At 39.9% G+C, this 23,209-nt stretch overlaps 1 protein-coding gene across 1 annotated transcript in view; it reads right to left on the bottom strand.

Moving 5' to 3' along the window:
* Positions 1 to 784: 784 nt before the first annotated feature.
* The window catches only part of LOC124615651 (ubiquitin carboxyl-terminal hydrolase 14), a 128,582-nt gene continuing 106,157 nt past the window's right edge, over positions 785 to 23,209 (bottom strand). The window contains exons 8-11 of the mRNA XM_047143664.1: positions 14,858 to 15,040; positions 13,013 to 13,118; positions 10,681 to 10,863; positions 785 to 1,387 (exon numbers count right to left, since the gene is read on the bottom strand). Of these exons, the coding sequence (XP_046999620.1) occupies positions 1,266 to 1,387; positions 10,681 to 10,863; positions 13,013 to 13,118; positions 14,858 to 15,040 (594 nt within the window). The 3' untranslated portion in view covers positions 785 to 1,265. The remainder of the gene's footprint in view (positions 1,388 to 10,680; positions 10,864 to 13,012; positions 13,119 to 14,857; positions 15,041 to 23,209) is intronic.

Genomic DNA, 23,209 nt, shown 5'->3' with positions numbered 1-23,209 from the left:
TACACAGAAAATTTAATACCCCGTTAAGCAGAAGTGCTGTTCCTCACATGTTACCTTCTAATTAGTGTGTCAGCCCTTTTTCGATCCAGTTGTCTCCTTCAGGCAAATTTCATAGCTAGAATGTGGCTAGCCCGTATGAGATCAATGATGTTCTGGAACATGATTTCTTAAGACTAACCTTTTTCTTTGTCTTACCTATATTGCTGGCAACTGAAGCAGATGATATTGCCAGCAATTTAAAAAGTATTTAGGATTAGGTACACAACACTCAAGTTCAAGAGGATAAATCATGGGAGCATTGGCCAGCTTAATGTCACATTCTTCGTAACTCCTCATTCGATTTTTGGCAGTATGCTTCCTCACATACCTTCTGTAGTTCTCAGTAAATATTGCACTCAAATTGTACTCTCTCTCTCTCTCTGTCTCTCTCTCCCTCTCCCCCCCCCCCCCCCTCTCCCCCTCCCTCCCATACACACACACACACACACACACACACACACACACACACAGTTCATAGGTAATGAGCAGACTTGTTTCTTTTTGTAGAGGTAGTACATCATTTTAACAGCACATTAACTAGGGTGTGTCTTAGTTAAAAATAAATATTCTTACAAGAAGGAAAGGAACATGTCACAGGTATGACCAAGCTATATTGCATGATAATATAGCTCATATTTTCTGAATCTGACTAAGGTACAATCCATCAACATACATATTAAACCATACACCAAACTTTAAATTTGAAGAGTTTTCAAAATAGCGAAAAAGAGAAAAGTCAGCCAGCTTTCAGTTTTCAGTTCACTGTATTGCATTACAATCACAGACATGACAACGAAACTGCTCTTACAAGACCAAATAATAATTTATACACACAGATGAATGTGCCCAGTTTGCCACAAAGTTTGATGCCCAACATACTGGATAGCCCCAATTGAACACTTAGGCCTCAGCAGGCAGAGATGCTAGCAGTAACTCCATCAACAAAGCAGTTTAGTAATGAAGGGCAACCAAAGGATAAATGCAGGCAAGTCAATAAACAATTTAGAAAACATTAAGAATATGGAAAACTGACAATATATTTAAGAAATGGCACACTTAAAACTTTCTCAATGTTTAGTTTCTATGAAATTTCATTGGTACCACACTCACTTTCAAAACAAGCACATAAAAAATGAAGTTCAGAGACGCGATTTCCACTGTTATGCAGTTTCTTTTCTTTGTTGATTATAAACATTTTTCACTAATGTTTGCGTTCAAGTTTCAAATTAAAGAAGAACAGATGGCGTGTTAACAGAAGATGAAGAAGAAGCAGAGGTTTCTGATTCTTCAGCAGGAACTTCTAATATACGGGGACCGTACAGCAAAACATATGCACAGTGCCAATCACCTGCAACAAAAAAAAACAAATTTTTAGAATCTTAGTCTTGATTCAAAAACATATGCATGAAATACAACAAAATTAGGATTACAGATTAAGATTTAATAACAGATTTTCCGCATAATGTCACACTTTTCTAATGTAGCCATCTCCACCACAATTTTTTTCCCCATAGTAATAACATATGCTCCGATTTGTAATTACTTAATAATCCATAAAAAAAATTGCTGTTATGTGCTTAATGCAGCATGACCTAGGCATCGCATCACAATTTAATCCTAATTCACTACCACTAAAGACAGACAACATTTTCTAGCCATAGGTAAAAAGTATTCCCCTTGAGCAACAAAAGGTAAACAAATAAATGTTGCAATGTCTTCCACCAGCCATGCACCAGGTATGTGTTCTTGTTGAGTCACTTGGCACAAGTTCAAAAGAAATTTTTGTTCAGAAATACCGATATTCATCAGGGCAGTGGATAAGATTTGACAGTTGTGTACACTGTACAAGTAGCAGAGAACATTACTGACAACACCCTAACCCACAGAAAAAGATACTACATTGGTATTTGCAACACAAAGCAGAACTACAATGAACACTTTTCCCGACAGTAAACAAAACACACACACACACACACACCACACACACACACACACACACACACACAAAACTCTCACATGTATAGCCACCGTCTTAGTGCTCCGTGACTGCATCTCATGAGGGCAGCCACCTGTTGGGGTGAGTGGTATGAGTAAGGGGGCGGCAAGGGTGGGGATGGGGCGGGATACCAGGAAGATGCTGTACCGTCTGTGGGACGCAGCATCTTCTCACCACCACTACCCTGCTATCCTTCCCCCCCTCTCTGCCCCTTGCCACTTGCTTACCCCCCCGTCACCCACCCAGAGATTGCTACTCACATCCAACTCCATCACAGTCACACAATAAGGACATTTTCTAAAAGCTTAAATGCTTTAGCAGTCTTCTTCACTGTGCTTGTCGGCGACTCCAGCTCTCCTCTCACTAGTAAGTAGCAATCTGTTGTTGTTGTTGTCTTCAGTCCTGAGACTGGTTTGATGCAGCTCTCCACGCTACTCTATCCTGTGCAAGCTTCTTCATCTCACAGTACCTACTGCAACCTACATCCTTCTGAATCTGCTTAGTGTATTCATCTCTTGGTCACGCTCTACGATTTTTACCCTCCACGCTGCCCTCCAATACGAAATTTGTGATCCCTTGATGCCTCAGAACATGTCCTACCAACCGATCCCTTCTTCTGGTCAAGTTGTGCCACAAACTCCTCTTCTCCCCAATCCTATTCAGTACCTCCTCATTAGTTATGTGATCTACCCATCTAATCTTCAGCATTCTTCTGTAGCACCACATTTCGAAAGCTTCTATTCTCTTCTTGTCCAAACTATTTATCATCCATGTTTCACTTCCATACATGGCTACAGTCCATACAAATACTTTCAGAAACGTCGTCCTGACACTTAAATCTATACCCGATATTAACAAGTTTCTCTTCTTCAGAAACGCTTTCCATGCCATTGCCAGTCTACATTTTATATCCTCTCTACTTCGACCATCATCTGTTATTTTGCTCCCCAAATAGTAAAACTCCTTTACTACTTAAAGTGCCTCATTTCTTATCTAATTCCCTCAGCATCACCCGACTTAATTGGACTACATTCCATTATCCTCGTTTTGCTTTTGCTGATGTTCATCTTATATCCTCCTTTTAAGACCATTCTGTTCAACTGCTCTTCCAAGTCCTTTGCTGTCTCTGACAGAATTACAATGTCATCGGCGAACCTTAAAGTTTTTATTTCTTCTCCATGGATTTTAATTCCTACTCTGAATTTTTCTTTTGTTTCCTTCACTGCTTGCTCAATATACAGATTGAATAACATTGGGGAGAGGCTACAACCCTGTCTCACTCCCTTCCCAACCACTGCTTCCCTTATAACTGCCATCTGGTTTCTGTACAAATTGTAAATAGCCTTTCGCTCCCTGTATTTTACTCCTGCCACCTTCAGAATTTGAAATAGAGTATTCCAGTCAACATTGTCAAAAGCTTTCTCTAAGTCTACAAATGCTAGAAACGTAGGTTTGCCTTTTCTTAATCTAGCTTCTAAAATAAGTCGTAGGGTCAGTATTGCCTCAGGTGTCCCCATATTTCTACGGAATCCAAACTGATCTTCCCCAAGGTCGGCTTCTAATAGTTTTTCCATTCGTCTGTAAAGAATTCGCGTTACTATTTTGCAGCTGTGACTTATTAAACTGATAGTTCGGTAATTTTCACATCTGTCAACGCCTGCTTTCTTTGGGATTGGAATTATTATATTCTTCTTGAAGTCTGAGGGTATTTCGCCTGTCTCATACATTTTGCTCACCAGATGGTAGAATTTTGTCAGGACTGGCTCTCCTGAGGCTGTCAGTAGTTCTGATGGAATGTTGTCTACTCCCGGGGCCTTGTGTCAACTTAAGTCTTTTAGTGCTCTGTCAAACTCTTCACGCAGTATCGTATCTCCCATTTCATCTTCATCTACATCCCTTTCCATTTCCATAATATTGTCCTCAAGTACATCGCCCTTGTATAGACCCTCTACATACTCCTTCCACCTTTCTGCTTTCCCTTCTTTGCTTAGAACTGGGTTTCTATCTGAGCTCTTGATATTCATACAAGTCGTTCTCTTTTATCCAAAGGTCTCTTTAATTTTCCTGTAGGCAGTATCTATCTTACCCCTAGTGAGATAAGCCTTTATATCCTTACATTTGTCCTCTAGCCATGCCTGCTTAGCCATTTTGCACTTCCTGTCGATCTCATTTTTGAGACGTTTGTATTCCTTTTTGCCTTCTTCATTTACTGCATTTTTATATTTTCTCCTTTCCTCAATTAAATTCAATATTTCTTCTGTCACCCAAGGATTTCTACTAGCCCTCTGCTGCCTTCACTACTTCATCCCTCAGAGCTACCCATTCTTCTTCTACTGTATTTCTTTCCCCCATTCTTGTCAATTGTTCCCTTATGCTCTCCCTGAAACTCTGTGCAACCTCTGGTTTAGTCAGTTTATCCAGGTCCCATCTCCTTAAATACCCACCTTTTTGCAGTTTCTTCAGTTTTAATCTACAGGTCATAACTAATAGATTGTGGTCAGAGTCCACATCTGCCCCTGGAAATGTCTTACAATTTAAAACCTGGTTCCTAAATCTCTGTCTTACCATTATATAATCTATCTGATACCTTTTAGTATCTCCAGGGTTCTTCCATGTATACAACCTTCTTTGATGATTCTTAAACCGAGTGTAAGCTATGATTAAGTTATGCTCTGCGCAAAATTCTACCAGGCAGCTTCCTCTTTCATTTCTTACCTTCAATCCATATTCACCTACTACATTTCCTTCTCTCCCTTCACTATCTGAATAATTTCTTTTATTTCACCATACATTTCTTCAATTTCTTCGTCATTTGCAGAGCTAGTTAGCATATAGACTTGTACTACTGTCGTAGGCGTGAGCTTCGTGTCTATCTTGGCCACAACAATGCGTTCGGTGTGCTGTTTGTAGTAGCTTACCCGCATTCCTATTGTTTTATTCATTATTAAACCTACTCGTGCATTACCCCTATTTGATTTTGTATTTAAAACCCTGTATTCAGCTGACCAAAAGTCTTGTTCCTCCTGCCATCGAACTTCGCTAATTCCCACTATATCCAACTTTAGCCTATCCATTTCCCTTTTTAAGTTTTCTAACCTACCTGCCCGATTAAGAGATCTGACATTCCACGCTCCGATCCGTAGAACGCCAGTTTTCTTTCTCCTGATAACGACGTCCTCCTAAGTAGTCCCCGCCTGGAGATCCGAATGGGGGACTATTTTACCTCCAGAATATTTTACCCAAGAGGACGCCATTATCATTTATCCATACAGTAAAGCTGCATGCCCTCGGGAAAAATTACGGCCGTAGTTTCCCCTTGCTTTCAGCCGTTCGCAGTACCAGCACAGCAAGGCTGTTTTGGTTAGTGTTACAAGGCCAGATCAGTCAATCATCCAGACTGTTGCCCCTGCAACTACTGAAAAGGCCGCTACCCCTCTTCAGGAACCACATGTTTGTCTGGCCTCTCAACAGATACCCCTCCGTTGTGATTGCACCTACGGTACGGCTATCTGTATCGCTGAGGCACGCAAGCCTCCCCATCAACGGCAAGGTTCATGGGGGGGAGTGGGGGGGGGGGGGGAGGAGTAGCAATATATCCTTTCCATATTGTTGTTATTCCATGTTTTCCAGCTTCACTTTCCAGATAAGATTGTCCAAGAAAAGCCGTTTACATGAAACACTGGACTCTGTGCAACTGCACTACTGACAGCTGCACAAGCATGGCATGTGTTTGCGCAACTTCTTGTTGAAACTAAACAGTTTTGATTTATTTCAACTTTGGTTACACTAGTTGCACATGTTCTGAGGTGAGGTGTCATGTCAATACAGTGCAGAGTGCACACGAACTGAAATGAGAAGTGGGGAATAGATACCTATGCTACACATAGATGTTTGTGGGATTTCAATGATGTTGACCATAAAAAGAAACAGTGTTGTGTTGCTGCACTTGAGGCCTTCCTATGCAATCTGAACATAGATGGGTCGACAATTTATGATCTGCACAGCCAAATTCATTCAGTGGGGATGACATACACAGATGAATTAAGAAAAATAGAGGCAAGCCAAACATCTTGCTTTGGAACAGCCAATGACTACTTGGCAGATTCTTTTCATGTATTCTGCAAGTCCCATATAGATGGCATCACATACAATTTTAACAAAGACAGCAACTTTTGATTTTGGAACCTAATATATGTACTGTAGAGATGCATATGAACCCTCATTTGCGAACAAACATGTGAGTTGTAGTCTCAGTTGGGCAACAATGCTTATGCATTGTAGTCTCTTCCTCATTGCATTATTGACTCTACTTCAAAGAAACATGAACAGCTCTGGTGAAATTTTCAGGCAATTGAAATAACTTCCTACGTTTCCCACAACTTCTTTCAACAAGGTTGCTGCGTAATTGAGCTGACATCTTTTCTTTAACCAATCACAAGGTCAAACACTTCTTATTTCTTTCCTTATGCAGCAATTTCATGCAGACAAGCATTAACTTCGCCACAGTTTTTACAGCTGTCAAAACCTTCCTTTCAGACAGGACTCGCAAAACAATGAAACTGAAGTGTATACTGATGTCAATGTGTCTACAGTCTATCACAAAAACACTTGGTGAAACTTTTCATGAAACAATTTGCACAACCTGATATCAGCATGTAAACTAGCCTTAAGTAAAATATTTATTAACTGGGGAATTTAAGAAAAGCACACAGAGTGGATGTAATACACTCCTGCTTTCCTTTGATCACCAATCGTATTCACTTAACTAATTATAAAGAATCCTACTGTTTCACAAGGACTCCAAGGCTATGTGCATTTTCTCATTTTTCAAATAAATGAAGCGTAGTCAAGAGTGAAAGTGACACAAAGGTACAGGAGCAAAAATAAATACAAAACATTACGGCAACACTGGAATTAAGCTTAAAAACTTTGGATCTGATGTCTGACATACAAGGAACAAGTACACTTACATATAGAAGGTCGTGCATAACCAACTTAGACTAAGTCATAATCCATCGCTGTAGCTTCTCTCATCCAAAGATTTTCTGGAAGTAATTCCGAATCTTAAATCAAAGAGCACAGAAATCTGAATTTATGTGTAGTAATGAACATTAGAAAGATAAAACATAGCCTGCTAGTTTTGAGATTCAAGGTAACTTAAATTCTTTGCAACCTTTAGAAGAGTCTAGTTACGTTGCAGCATCTTGAAAGTGACTTTCCGGAACAACTTTTTTCATTTTTTTTTTTTTTTTTATCCATCATTCTCCAATTTTAACTGAAGTATTGATTTGTTACTCCTGCTTTTGGACAAAAATACTGTGACTGAGAAGAAAAAATACATTCATGAGGAATTTCATTTGAAAATGTCAAAAGCTAGTGCATAATCTACAGATCAACCACAGTTTCAAGACCAAACAGTTGGATTTTTATAATTAATATGATATGGGTTTGTGGGATCACTGGTGACAAGTGATCATTAATATCTGCAATGTGAGGGCAAACATAACAGCTTCCACTGAAACTATTTTACGGACATATCTGTGACTGGTTTCCATCTCAAGGAAGGCCATAATTCAGCAGAGAGTGTTCCCGATTCATAAATAAGAACATGTATATACTGGGTAATGGCCTCATTTGAGGCAGAAACTGGCTTTGGTTTTATCAAGTTAACTGCAATGGAAAGTGTTGTATTCATCTTTATTAGCTTAGAGTTACAGATCAGACTGTTGTTTCTTATCACGAAAGGCTTTATTGCTCTAAAGCAGCCTCAACATGGTTAAGAAACCTGAAGAACATTCTTCGATATAACAGGTAGCTACATTAGAGTTTAATGTCCTGTCAGCAACGAGGTTATCAGAGAGGGAGTGAAAGCTCCGATTATGGAAAGATGGGGAAGGCAATTGGCAATGCCTTTTACAAAAGAACCATCTTGGAATTTGCCTGAAGCAATTTTGGGAAATCACAGAAAATCTAAATCTGAATGCAGCATGGGGATTTTAAACATTGTCCTTATAAATGCCTTTGACATGTCACTGTACAAAGGACACAATTCTTTCGACATATCAAATACATGTGTGTTAAAAGATGACTCGTCCTTTTAATTCCTCCTCAAAAAACAATTTACTGTGATTCTCTTGCAGAACTTCCTGGCAAATTCATTGTTTTTCATGATGTCTAAAAAATGCAGTTAGGCATTTTCAGTGAAAAGTAAACTACATGCTTAACACAATGTATCAAAAATGGGTTGATTCTGTTTCTTGGTCTACCAGTGACTCCAACAAACTCAACACTATAGTTATGTCTGTAATATTACGCCTACATCAGGAATATTTTTCAGCTAATTGATTTAAAAAGTAATATATCTCCTAGTAAGCAAGATACTGCATTTTTTCCCACATTCTGAGAAATTCTTATTATCTTCTTATGTACTCTATATAAAAAGTGACATTTTAAACACGACTGTGATTAGCAAAACGTAGGAGGCATGAACTTCCGCTCTGCAATGGTGTATCAATAGCAGTTTAAGAAAAATGTCTACTTGACTAGGCAATCACACGTTTCAGGACAGACCTAAAGTTGGAGTAAGTTAAAAATATTTGCAGTAGCTCAAGACCTACACTCGCCACCGACTGAAATAATGAAATGGATCTGCATGTGGGATCAAAAGCATTACAAAGCGAAGAAGTTAAACATCCAACAAATTTTCACTGAATACTGGAAAAATTTCTGTAGATGTCCAACAGTATTCAAACAATTTGGTTCAGATATACTATTTGGACATTCTGTTATGGTTATGGTTTCCACTGGTCAAACCTAAACTGCACACATTTAATTTGGTTTCAGAATGGTCCACAAAATAAAGTGGAACACGATTTGCACACTTTACTGGCATGAATATTGTAGCAGGTGGCAGATAAAAACACCAACAGCAAAAATTTTACACTTTGAAGCAGCAAGTCACACTCTGAGGTGTGCCTCCTTGTGTGATTGCAAGTGTGCTTTCCATTCCTTTCTAAAGAAGGCTTTGACAGAAAGCTAGGTGTGTAACAGTCTTTTCGTTGTGCCTGTCCGCAACTCAAGTTGCAGTGAATAGCAATCTACTCTGTTCACAACTGTTGATATTCTGGCCTGGATCTTCTATTGTTCAATTGTGCCTGATAAATTTGCACAATGTTCCATGCAACTGTCTTACCAACTGAGCTATCCAACCATGTTTGATGCCCCACTTCACAAATTCTGTCTTTCAGCATCTCTCTCCAATCTTATCACCTCTTTACTTTTACAGTGTAGAACTGAATACCTTATTTCATTACTTTTACTACAAGTGTTAGTCAAAAATACACATTTATGCCAATTTCAAAAGTTGGCTTTTCATATCGCATGGTACACATTTTAACGTACTAAGCCACTATCGAGGAATTGTCAATTTGGTAATGAAATGGAGAGGGGGACAGGAGGGGTGGGGGGGGGAGGTGGGGGGGGGGGGGGGAGAGAGAGAGAGAGAGAGAGAGAGAGAGAGAGAGAGAGAGAGAGAGAGAGAGGCAGGCTTGACTACAGTAAGCAGGTTCAACTGATGTAGCTTGCAGCAGCTATGCAGAGATGAAGAGGCTTGCACAGAGTAGTAGGAAAGCTATACAAAACCAGTCTTCCGGCTGAAGTGACGACGACTATGACGACAACAGCAACCCCAATAGCACTAATTATTACTCAACAAGGTGTAGTGGTAGCCTCTCAATAGCAGGAACTAACTTGGTCACATGACTAGGTACAGTCATGTTCCAGTTCAAAGTATCATGCGTTATCTGTTACCTTGTAGCGCGAATGTGAAAAGTAATCAGGAAAAGCAACTGAGGAGAATAACTTTGTGTGTAGCCATGGAAACTTGTTGTTAACATCACTAATTTTACTGACAATGAGAACAAGAATGGTGTGATAGTGTCCCAAACAAGAACAAGTAAAATGCACACAATAAATTTTTCGTTGCTGATATAAATAAACGTATTATTAGACAATATTAGAGAAGGAAAGCTGCTATTCACCATATAATGGAGATGCTGAGTCGCAACAGGCACAACAAGAAGATTCACACAATTATAGCTTTCGGCCAGGCCATTAAGGCCTTTGTCAGCAACACACACACACACACACACACACACACACACACACACACACACACACACACACAAAGCACGCAAACGCAACCTGCACACAAGTCTGCAGTCTCAGACAACTGAAACCACACTACAGATGTGTGTGCAAGTTGCTCAATTTATAAGAGTACTGTAGTGTACACTAGTGGTACCTCCCTTCCCTGCTTCTCAGGTGTAAACATGACAGTGCTGCCACCATGGCCAGGTTGCCAGTTTGTGTTGCGTATAATAGGTGAGACAGAGAAGTATTGAACATGTTGCTATACAAATTTGAGTTTACACGTAAGTAGTAAGGCAACACTCGGCACTCATTGTAATGGTACTAATGAATCATTGTTCACATTTTACGAAGAAAGCAATTTAACGTTACACAGTTACATTTTCCTGTGTCAGGCTTATTAAATACAACAACAACAACAACATGACAATTAGAAAACAAAATATAAAAAACTGTTGAATATTTAAACAATTACTGAGTGTGTTTCAATGTATTACCTCCTCCAGACAGTTTCAGGACATCATCTGATGTAACTGGTGAGACTGTGTCGTCATCACACTTGATCCATGTATCTTCCTTCTGTCTCACCCATGCGACATAGTGGCCACTAGAACTGGAACGGCCTCTATGAGTCAAAACTGCCTGCAGCGTGTAGTATCCAGAATTGTTGGAACCAAGATCTGGCAACAAAATATATTTAATTTTGCAATATATACTAGCTCACTTATTTCATACAGAATATTCATGATGAGTAGTAAACATTCTTGTGTAGCTTCTGTGGCTACAAGCACTTATTCCACACTTATGGAAGACATACACTGGTTACAATCAATGATAGTGACTGCACAAACAGAATGCGCCAAGATCAGCTTGGTTGTGCAACTTGTACTTTATCACAGGTGAACTACACCTGACAGTGAGCTCTCCATGGTAATTTTGTAAACAACTGAGCCTGACTTGAAATCTAATAAAAAAATTAGTATCACAAATTTTCAAGAGAGAAGATGGTCTTTTTACATAGCCCTTTCACTTGGACAAAGAAAAATATGGAAAACAAGAAGAGGAATGGGAAAGACAGGCAGAAGCTACAGGGAAGAAAAAATGCCTCAATAGGGGGGGGGATATACTAGGTGTATAGAAGAATTGGGGAAATAAGAATCAATTAAGATCTTTTGTACTATGTAAGTAACACAAATTAATGAGACAACACCCTCAATGGCTGTGTACAAACTACAATCCAAGGTACTGTGATGACCTACTTCAACTATTATGCCCCTATAGTTTTGACACTTAGACGCACCCTAAAAGTCATCAAAGGGTAAATGAACCTGGATTAATACTTTCAAGCAATGGAAAAACTAGGATGGAATGAACCAATACTATGGAAGGAAAGTAATAAGTAAGTAAATAAGTAAGTAATAAATTCTTGGCTTTCAACCAGTAAGGCCTTCATCAAAAATAGAAACACACACACACACACACACACACACACACACACACACACACACACACACACACTCTCTCTCTCTCTCTCTCTCTCTCTCTCTCTCTCTCTCTCTCTCTCTCCCTCTCCCTCTCTCTCTCTCTCTCTCTCTCTCACCCATGACTGCAGTCTCTGGCAACTGAAGCCAGATTAACACTTTGTTTTAACAGCTTTATGAATCAGTAGTATACTAATATGCTGAGTTGAACCACAATGTTACCGGGAGTTGACTTTTTTGGAACTCATTTAAACTAAGGACGGAAAGTTCATGAATTGTCAGTATGGTTATTAGAAATAGATTAGAAGTCAGTTTTCATTTTAGATTCAACAACAAATGACAGAAACAGTACAGGAATAAAATAGATGAAGGTATGTGACAAGATATCTGCTTTGATTAGGCAGGATGAAAACAAGACTTCCAGAAGAAATTTCCATAAAAATCTCAAATGAGGAAACGCAAATACTCACATGCAGTTAAATTATAGATTGTGTATTAATGTACAGGGAGACCCAAACCTCAATCAGCATTTGAAAATTCAACAGTTCAAGAAATAATGTATGTAGAGAGGTAAAAACTCACACAAATGCTTGAAATGACATGGAGCTTTACTGAAACCAATAGCCATCATTCATCAACAATACCTGTAGACAAAGGACAATGTTGTGAACAACCCTGCACAGTAAGTAGGATGAGAAATTTGTGAGATGATGTCCTTTGGCTGTCCTAATGAGGTCAGACAATCACAGTAGACTTTGTGACTTTGGAAACCGATTATCAATAATTACACAAACTGATGTCTGAGATCCCGGGAGATCCATTATGATGGACATGGCAGCTCAGCACATGAACCTCACCAAACTACGTGCGCAAGAGATCTTTCACACATGTAGCAATATGGGATGAGTGCCGTCCTACAAGAAAATAATACCTTCCAACAGGAGTTTCTCAGCCAGGCTAAGGATGATGTGAATTTCTTTCTCACTACTGATCATTTTATACACTATTCTCATGTGGCATCGATAGCTTGTTGCTCTCCAGTGCCATCTCTTTGCCAGTTTTTGCATTTTTTCTTTCAATAGAACCTAGGGCATTTTTAAATGCAGACTTTTGGTCAGACTGTATTTTAGAGATTGCTAGACTCCCCCAACACAGATGGCCAGATAGGGATTTGAGCCACTATCTTCACAAATCCAAGTCAGAGAGAGAGAGATATATATATATATATATATATATATATATATATATATATATATATATATATATTGACAGTGGGGAAGAGGTAGGGGTCTGAAATCAGTCTAAGGCTACATATCCAATATGGAACTTAAACGAAAATTATACAAACCATTTTCAAACCAAAATGGCACAGCCTTCATTTTCGCTTTCTCCCCATCGCCTCCTTTATCCGTCTTGTCAGCCTGTGATTCTTCCACTCGCTTATCTTCATATTCCTGTGATAGATAAATCAATATTATAAGTACATCAAACTGGAGTCATTTTACTCCACAGTATTAACACAAAGCACAAAAATACTTTTGTAATTTCTTTAGTAACACACAAACTGTATGAACCTCTTACAAATAAGGTTAACAGCAGACAATATTAATAGGAATCTTGGACTGATTGCACAATGTTGTTACATTTAGTGATTCACTATGTGTGTGTGTGGGGGGGGGGGCTGTGCATGCACACATGCATCCGTGCATGTAATAACACTAACGTATTGACTCGGCTCTTGGCTGGAAACCAAATGTAGTGGATGGAGTTCTGTTAACATAAGAAGACATTTGCATGGAGTATAATTTATACACTGTTCAGTTACATTAATGTAGCCATCCGTCCAAAGCCTGAATAACCACCTTTTGCAGTGTGGACCACTGTGAGCCATGCTGGAAGAGAATCAGTGATGTTCTGGAAGGCACTGAAAAAGATGTGGAGCCACACCCACTCACTGGTGTGGCCCCATACATTTTCGATTGGTTTTAAATCTGGAGAGTTTGGTGGCCAGAGGAGTGCGGTAAACTCATTCTGATGCTCTTCAAACCACATATATACACTGCGAGCTGTGTGGAACATTGTGTTGTTCTGCTGGCAGATGCCATTGTGCAGAGGAAAAACAAACTCTGTGTATGGGTGGATGTTGTCTCTAAGGATAGATGCAGACCTATATCGATTCATTGCACCCTCCCGAATGACAAGATCACCCAGGAAATGCCATGAAAACATTCTCCAGACCATAACATTCCCACCTCCAGCCTGGACCTTTCTGACAACTGTTGCAGAGTGTTTGCTTTCAGATGTTTCATGCTGTACACGCCAATGACCCTCTTTCGGATGGAGCATAAACCTGCTGGAGGAGGTCCATACACAGCAATGTTTGCTGAACGGTGACTGAAGGACTGTTGGTAGCCCTCTGGTTCATCTGGGCAGTCAGTTGCTCAACAATTGCACATTTATGGTCTGTTGTGCACCACATTTGCCTGACACCAGTTTTGGATAGTACCATTTTGCCATGCACAGTGCCCTTTACCACTTTGAGGATCAGCCACTTAGAAGGATTTTGAGGCTGGAATAGCAGCCATCTATCCATTATTTTAAGTGTTACTGGCACATATACCACTGAAATAGCTTTGAGAGTAGTACATATGAAAAAAGACTAAGCTTCATATAAATATCCTCCGACAAAAAAGTGCGATGTGAGTTACTGAGAAATTTCTTCCTCTTGAGTTTCCAAAATTTCTTGTTCACTTAACAAACATGACATTTGTATCATAATTACAGCAAACTGCAAAACAAAACGAGTAAATGAACGAATTATGTCAATGGTATTAAACTGGCACAGCCATTCGCGACAGCAGCTGTTATGTTTGTTAATGTCTGTTTTGAAGTAATTCTACAAATTGACAACAGAAAGCAGCCAAGCTCAAGTGGCAGGTAGCAAGATGTCCGTTCACTGTTCTCGAATGAAATGAGTCCAGTTTTCAAGCAATAGGTGGTTCGTGCATCAAGAAAAATGGGGCCCGAGCTATACTTAGGAGCAGTCTTTTGAACACGGCAGTGTGGCCCGAGCTATGCTTGGGCTTGGTAGCTGAAGTGTTAAGCACAACAACAAGTTTCAAAGACAGAAGCTTTGTATCTATAAAGCTCACATGTACTATAATAAATACTGTGCAATGTGTAGTACACTCACCTTAAATTTGGAGCGCATGGGTGTCAATTTTTGTTGAAGTTCAGGTGTGCACAGCTCAAACGCATCAAAATCCAAAGGAAACTTAACGTCTTTCAAAATTTTGGCATTTATTGCTTCTCTTTCTTTATAATAAAACCTCACAAACTGCACGGTTAGGTATGCTGGAAGCCTGCTGATTTTAGACTGCAACAACAAACAAGAAATTTATGGAGATAAACTGAATTACATTTAGACTGTGAGGCTCTGAATACAAAATATTTTATCAGTATTTCTGCCAGAAGTCAGTTGAATTCCTATTAATATAACTAAAAATAGTAGTATTGACTATATTGTTCACTTTTAGTAGTACCATTTAATTTTTAGGACTCCACATATCACAAAAATCTGCAATTCTGAAATAATAACTATATTGAATGAAATGAGATGTACTGCAAAATCTTGTTTGAATTTGAAACTGATTTTCTTGTGATTTCAAAGTAACCAGTGGACACATTGGACAAATGATCACAAGTTATGACCCGAGTAATGACAGCATTACCCCAGGTAGGAACCAATCCATCCGTCCACAGACGGAAACTGCACACAATGATTCTGGTGAGCCGAGTAATCACAAATACAGGGAAAATCAGAATTCTCAGGCCATCTTCTACCTAGAATTCACGCTTACATTGGCACCATGAACGTCAACAAATTAATTCTACCTGGGAAATTACACACCCTATAGTCAGTGTGAGATAAAATGAATCCTGGTACTAGCTCTCCAAGGAACATGAGTCACTGATGAACACGCAATGCACTACAGTAACTATTGGATGTTCAAGTGTAAAACACAAAAATGAGTAGCTGATGGCACTCTGCTTCTGGGCATGATCTTTGTGAAATGCATAAATATAGACAACTCAATCACAGAAGTCTCTCCCATAAACACCTGCCAAATGACCATGTACATACAAAGTGCCAACAAAGAGCACACACTGATCAATTTCCATGCACCCGATGACACAGAAAACAGAAAAGATCTATGAAATACTGAAAAATTCTGGGCCAAACTCAAAACAGTCGCAAAAATCCCTAAAGTCGATGAGAAGATTCGGCTTGGTGACTTCGATGCACAAATCAGCAAAGAAAGAAAATACCTAAAAGCCATAGGCCAATATCCAGCTCACAGATTCGGAACCAAGCAGCACAAGACTCATTGAACTGTGCCAACAAGACAACTTAAAAACACGTTAACATCACTAAGAAAAGTTCCATGAAAACAAACGTTTGGAGACAGAAAGGAGGCTATTCATGGATTATATGGTTTGTTGATGATTGGCACTTGTTTGCACATCAGCACTTGGGTTCTGGTGAACTTGGTTCCTTCCTAGCGGGCTTGGAAATACACTGACAGTTCGCATATAGCTGTTTGTTTAGGCTACCGCCTTCTCCTGGTGATGCTTGTACTCCGTGATTGAAGTAGCAGACAGTCAGGACACCAGAAGTCATATTCATTGGCGCAAAATATGTGGCATAGGTATATGAATTTTTCTTTGATATTATTAGTGTCACAACTTTGGCTATGATATATAGATGACATACACTCCCCCTCATGGGGGAGTGGAGTTGAGAAACTTCTTTCAACATTTAAACATCCTGCATAAGAATATACAGTTCATGCACGAAACCAGAAATAACAATGCATTACCATTTTTGGATGTGGACCTAACACATCAACCAGTACCTGCCCACTGAGAGCAACCACTATTCAGCTCAGAAGTATTCTGTCCAGCACATCCTTACTGCCCATGCCCAACAGATAAGTGACACTAATAATATAATAAAAGAAAGTCAAAGGGTATGACAACATTATGACAAAGGCAGCCAAAACCAAACAGATTAAAACAAAAAGAAAAGGGCTAGGAAGAGGAGCTTCTGCTAGTGCACTTACGCTACCTGAAGGGTATCAGTGAATGGCTAAGCAATGTCCTCTGCCGCCAAGGTTTCACACCAATTTTCCACAGTAGCCACAGGATTCATGACATAATATGATCCACCAAGGATGCAAGAGTATATGAGCTACATAGCGGTGACAGTTGTGCCAGTCTGCACATGAATGGCAGAATGTGTGTGCTATCAGCAATCAGAACACCACAATAAATTGGTAATAGCAGAACGCCACCTTGATAGTGGACAATCTATCACATTCCAGGAAACCAATGTACTGGCAAGAGAGCCGTGTACGTGCCACTACAGAATATGAGAGGTGACTGAAATTATTAAGCAGCCTGACAACATCAATAGAAAGGATGGTTACAAACTGCATCCTAGCTACCAGCTAGCTCAATCCAATGGTCAGTGGGCGATCGTGAGGCAGAAGCCTCAGTGGGAATGGTCATGATTTCCTAGATAAATAGCTTTATAGAAACTGTCAGTGTATTTTCATGCACAGCAGGAAAAAAAACAGAAGCCAGGCACTGATTTGCAGACAGGTGCCAATCGTCAACTAGCAGGATATTCCTCAAATAGGCTCTCCCTCTCGGCATGACTACTCTCTTATATCCTCTAGCCAATAAAGTTCCTGATGACGCTGATAGTTAGCACTAAATAAGGACACCTTTCTTCCAGTAAAATCAGTCTTGCCCTGAAGAAGGCCTCTTTAATACCATCGAAATGTTGGTTTTATAGTTTCTATATTTTAAAGTATTTCATATAGCAGCAGTAGAAAACACTGATAAAGGTTAAAGGAAAGTAAAATCTTTCAGAGCTAGTGATTCCTTATTCTGGCAGAAGAGGAATGAAGAGGGATGATGAAAAAGGACTGGCGAGCTTTAGGAAATGGGAAGAGTTCTGGAAAGTCACCCAGAACCCCCAATCAGTGGAGGCTTACTGGACGGGATGTGAAGGGAAGACTGATTGCCGAGGACTGCCTCAGATGAGATTTGAAAATGTGTTTAAAAGTGGAAGATAGGGCAATAAGTAAGACAGAGTTTGTGACAAAACATTGTGCAAGAGTTAATAACAGCAGAAAGCAAAGTGCATTATATGTGGTAGAGAGAGCGGTTGGGAAAGTACAAGGTATAAGCCCAAAGAAAGTGGAAAAATAACGTAAATTGAGGCCATGTGGGTGGCAAGAACCAAGGACATGTTGCAATGCCAGTTCCCACCTACAGAGTTCTGAGAAGCTAGTCTGTGGGGGAAGAATGGCATGTATGGTGAAACACACAGGACATGACTATCATGCTGTAGAGCAATGCTCTGCAACAGAATACTGTGTGCTGCCAATATACACCCTTTGTCTATGTGTACTCATTGTAACTAGTAACTTGCTGGCAGTCATATGAATGTAGAAGGCAGAACTGTGTTTACATAACAGCTGGTACACGATGTGTAGTTTCACATATGGCTCTCCCTTTAACAGCATATGTTTTGCCATTATGTATTTATGTATGTATGTAGCCCCATTTCTCAGGTTTTTTTGTTGTCTTATCTTGATCAAACTGCTGTATGTTTTTGACCTTATGTGCTAGTTCGCTTGTTTATCTGTCTATACCACCTATATTAATCAACATCTTGCCCCCGTATCTTTTTTAATACTGATTTCTGCACACTTAGAGTGGTTAATGGTTATTTAAGAATTTTAATTTAATTCTGCTTTTACAGTTCAATACACTTGAGGGCCTCTCCTGATCATTTTTTGACAATTTATTTGCAAATTTGACAGCAGTTTTCTTTCCAACCCCCACTTACCTTGCTTATAAATGGTTCATTTGTTATTCACCAAACTGCACTGATCGACTGTTCTACCATCTCCTACACTGTTTTATTTCCCAAATGCTGTAGATTCTGTTCAGTACACTGACTTCCTCTATCTCTCGGTCCTGTTATTCAATTTTTGTCTATTTTCACATCTTTTCCAGGACCTTTCACAGTTGCAATTTATTATTATAATTCTTTCCTATCACAATTTTTTGTATTGTACAGCCCACTTTTCTAGTGAGAAATTCCCACTCATTCCTCATCAGTTCTCACTATTTTCATGTAAATTTTTCTAGATTTTTCCTATCTCTTTACTCGCTTGTCTTTCTTTCTGCTCCATTTTCCCTCTTTGCTTCTTTTCAGCTACTCCCACGATCTCGAATATTTACAAATGCTCCTCTCTTGCCATGGAGAAACCCGTCACTTATTATATTCGGTCCTTTTGCAAACATGCTTTTGCACTACCAAAACTAAGGTCCCACATTTTGTTTCTTGAAACCATCTTGTCTGCAGGAGTTACCACCAATAGCCTAACATTGGACATTTTTGGATGTAACCCTAGTGTGCACCAATCCCTTTTCCAGTTGAAAATACAGCTCTCTCTGCACTTACGCTTCTAATAAGCTATCTGCCTCATCTACCAATTTCCACTCCACCAGACTTCTCTCCTCCTGCTAAAACCTGCAGTTACATGACTGTCATGTGTCCTCTGATGGTATCATCTCTCAAGCCAACTTCAAACTGTAACAAAGACCAGGCTTCACCAATAAAAAGCTATTTTACTTTCTCCCAAACTACCTCAATAGTTATGTTTCCCTTCCTGCCTCCTCCAGTTCCCGTAACAGTAATATCATCAACTAGCACTCCTCTCCTATAAATGAGCTTCACCAACCTTAACATCCCCCCGGCCTCCACCACTGCCTCCTAGAGCAATTGTAATTAACGATCACAAGAACCAGCAACAACAGTACTGTGTTCTCAGCCTTTCATCTAAGGCTCTCCCCCTTCTGAATTATCTGTATATTCACTTTCAGCCCTAACCTGCATTTAATCATGCTGCTTTGGTGAAAGACCTACTTCCGTTCACGTAATGTCAACTGGAAAAATCACTTTGCAATCCAATCCCAGAACCTACCCAACAGCAAACCTAACACTGAACACTCCCTTGAACAGTTTCAACCATGATCCCCTCTTGATCCATCATCACTACTGCACAAATCACCCCTTGTAACTCTTCCAAAAATTCCTAATATTCAGCATTGCTTCACAACCCTTCTTAAGTCTCTACAACACGACCCTAAGTTGTCCTCTTAAACTCCAGGCAATTCATTCCTTAAAAACTGATGACTCCACCATTATCCTCCCAGTGGACAAAGGATCTACCACTGTGATACTTGAAAGACAAAGACAAATATGTAAGCAACGGCCAAAGCCAGCTATCTGACACCTCTCGTACAGCACCTGCTATCAAGACCCATGATACAAACTGACGTACAGTCCTTCCTTACAACCTCAGGCCACTCATAAGGACTAACACCTCAATCCATAGAAATTCTTACCCTATCCAAATTGGGCACTCCCTCCTTTTACCCTCTTCCTAAGGTCCACGAACTCAATCACCCTGGCTGTCCCATCATTGCTGGCTTCAAAGCACCCACTGAACATATATCTGCCTTAGTTGATCAGCACCTGCAACCTATAGCACAAAGAATCCCCTCCTATATTTAAGACACTGAACACTTCCTAGATCCTCTGAAATCTTTGCCTGTACCACTCCCATCACACACTTCGTGTCACCACAGATGCCACCACCTCCCATTGTAACAACAATCCCCATATGCATGGTCGGTCTGCTGATTAACATTACCTCAACCAGCATCCACCTGGTTCCAAACCTATGACATCTTTCCTGCTCACATTGATCAACTTTATACTTACCAACAACTATTTTATCTTTGAGAGAAAGACATACAAACATATCAGGGGCACAGCCATGGGAACCCAGATATGGGTCACTAGAAGTGGGGCTTTCTGGAATCCATAAGACTTCAGTCCCTCGTTTGGTTTAGATATATTGATGAAATCTTTGCCATAAGGACTCATGGTGAGGCTGACCTGCTGAATTTTTTTTTAATATCTTAATACATTCTGCCAATTAAATGTCACTTGGTTTTATTCAGAATATCATGTCATGTTCCTTGATGATGACACCCTCACCGAGTGTCAGCTACAGACTTACTTTCACATTAAACCTACTACCAAACAACAGTGTTTACATTACAGTTGCCATCCTTTCCATGTCACATGATCCCTCACGTACAGCCTTGGCGTTTGAGACAAACTTATTTGTTCAGATGCAGCCTCATTCAGCAATACACTACCATCCTCACCTCATGCTTCCCTGGTTGTAATTACCCCACCAGCCTAGTTGAAAATCAGATTTCCCAGACCATCACATCCAATCCTGATACTGTTTATCCTCTTATCCTACCAAAAAAAAAAAATTATGAATACACAACTTGTCACTCAGTATTATGCTGGTCTTCAATGTACTAATCAATTACTTTGACAAGGCTATGACTTTCCTAAAATCATGTCATGAAATGAGGTCATTCTGCTGGTATTCTTCACACCACACCTAGAACAGCTTCAACACCCCCCCCCCCCCCCCGCCCTCCCTCCTCCTCTAACTCAACAATATCCTGGTCAGACCCTGTGCTCCTACTGCACTCGTTTCCCTATCCTATGACTTGTCCTACGCACCCTTGTGACAACCCCTGTACCAACCCTGTGACGGGCAGAACACACACTATCAGAGCGAGAGCCACATATGAAATGGCATATGCCTTATACCAGCTGTAAACACTGTTCGGCCCTCTACATTGATTTAAGTACCAATAAGTAGTAGGGCATACAAAAAGGACTTTATATTAGCAACACACATTACCCTGTTGTACAGTTGACAGTCATGATTTCTGTGCCTGGTTCGCCACATGTACCATCTGGATTTTTCTGCCAGGCACTGGTTTCTCAGAACTTTGCACGTGGGAACTGGCGTAGCAACATGTCCTCAGTTCTCACCACTCAGGTGGCCTTAATTTATATTATTTTCTCTAATTTCCTTGGTCTCAACACTACTTCTCAGTAACTATTCATTTCTTCAGCCTCTTTTAGTTTTCTATCATTTGTGTTTTCTGACCTATTTATCTCCCCCCCCCCCCCCTCCCCCTCCACTGCCTCTGCTATACATAATGCACTTAGCTTTTTGCTATTATTAACTCTCACACGATGTTTTGTCAGCAAGATCTGTCTTACCTATTATTCCATCCCCTGCCTTCAAGCTCTCAGGTTCTCACACCCCATCCAGTGCACCCCCCCCCCCCCCAACAATTGGTCTTCCCTTCTCATCTCGCCTTCCTAAGTCTTCCCTGATCTTGGATTCTTGGGAACTTTTCTGAGCCCTCCCAATTTCCTAGACCTCACCCACCCTTTTTCTTTCTCCGTAGGGCGCTGATAACCTCGCTGTTGTGCGCCCTAAAACACTAATAATAATAATAATCACCTTTCTCTGTCTTCCTTCACCTTAAACATTCTGCCAGGAGGAGGAGTCATGGGCTTGGAAGCTTGCACATTTCTTTAACTTTATATGTCTTTTCTTCCCCTGCTGCTGCTTTGTGAGTATATTTTTTATGTATCCAATTATATTAATTTTAAAAAAATTGATTTTTTCAAGTATTTTAAATTTTATACAATGGCAAGTTTCAAACCCAGAAAAATTTTAATCATTTTGACACTGGTCACAGAAGTCTATACATTATCTTGAAGAATTCCACCCAAAAACGGTACGAAAGGTCAAAGAATTAATCCCACTGAAGCAGAACTCCAGACACTCCTGGTGGGATTCAAAATGTCAGAAAGTACTGGAAGAAGGCATTGACGCTCTTTTCTAGTATAACAGAATGAAAAGGTAGAAAATAAACAACACTTCTATGAAATTTTAGTAAGTGACGAAAACCATTAGCAAACCAAGAGGGAACACATGAAGGAGAACTGGACTTTGTCAAAGAAAACTTTTCCAAGTATAACATGCAAGATTTTTATAAGATTTTGCATGTATAATACTAGGTTATACCCCTCAAAACCTATGTTTTAGAAAGTTATATGGAAGACTTGCCTTTAACAATCTTGAAAACTCTCAGGAACAGGCATTCTGAACTCAACTGCTCCAAACCACCCTCATGACCTATGAAAATCTCCACTTACACCAAATCCCTACCACCCACACAAGAAAGGTTCACAGGCATATCCTCAAACTCAAAAATAACAAAGCTTCAAGTCTGTCAAAGAACTCATACAAATCATAAGAGATTTGGCAAACAGAAAAGCTTCCCAAAGACTGGAAATGTGCCCTAATTCATACACCACACAAAAAAGGCAACAAAACGGATTTAAATAACTTCTCCAAGTGACATACAAAATTCTGTCAGCACGAGTTCAGCAGCAGCCTGATCACAAAACTGGCGGATTCCACACTGGTCAAAACAGTAGAGGGCAAACTTTTATTTACAAACAAGTTTAAAATACAAAGTCTTCAGAAACAGCCAATCATATGTT

This window comes from Schistocerca americana, chromosome 5 (assembly GCF_021461395.2).
Source record: "Schistocerca americana isolate TAMUIC-IGC-003095 chromosome 5, iqSchAmer2.1, whole genome shotgun sequence".
NCBI lineage: Eukaryota > Metazoa > Arthropoda > Insecta > Orthoptera > Acrididae > Schistocerca > Schistocerca americana.
This window is presented reverse-complemented; position numbering and strand designations above follow the sequence as displayed.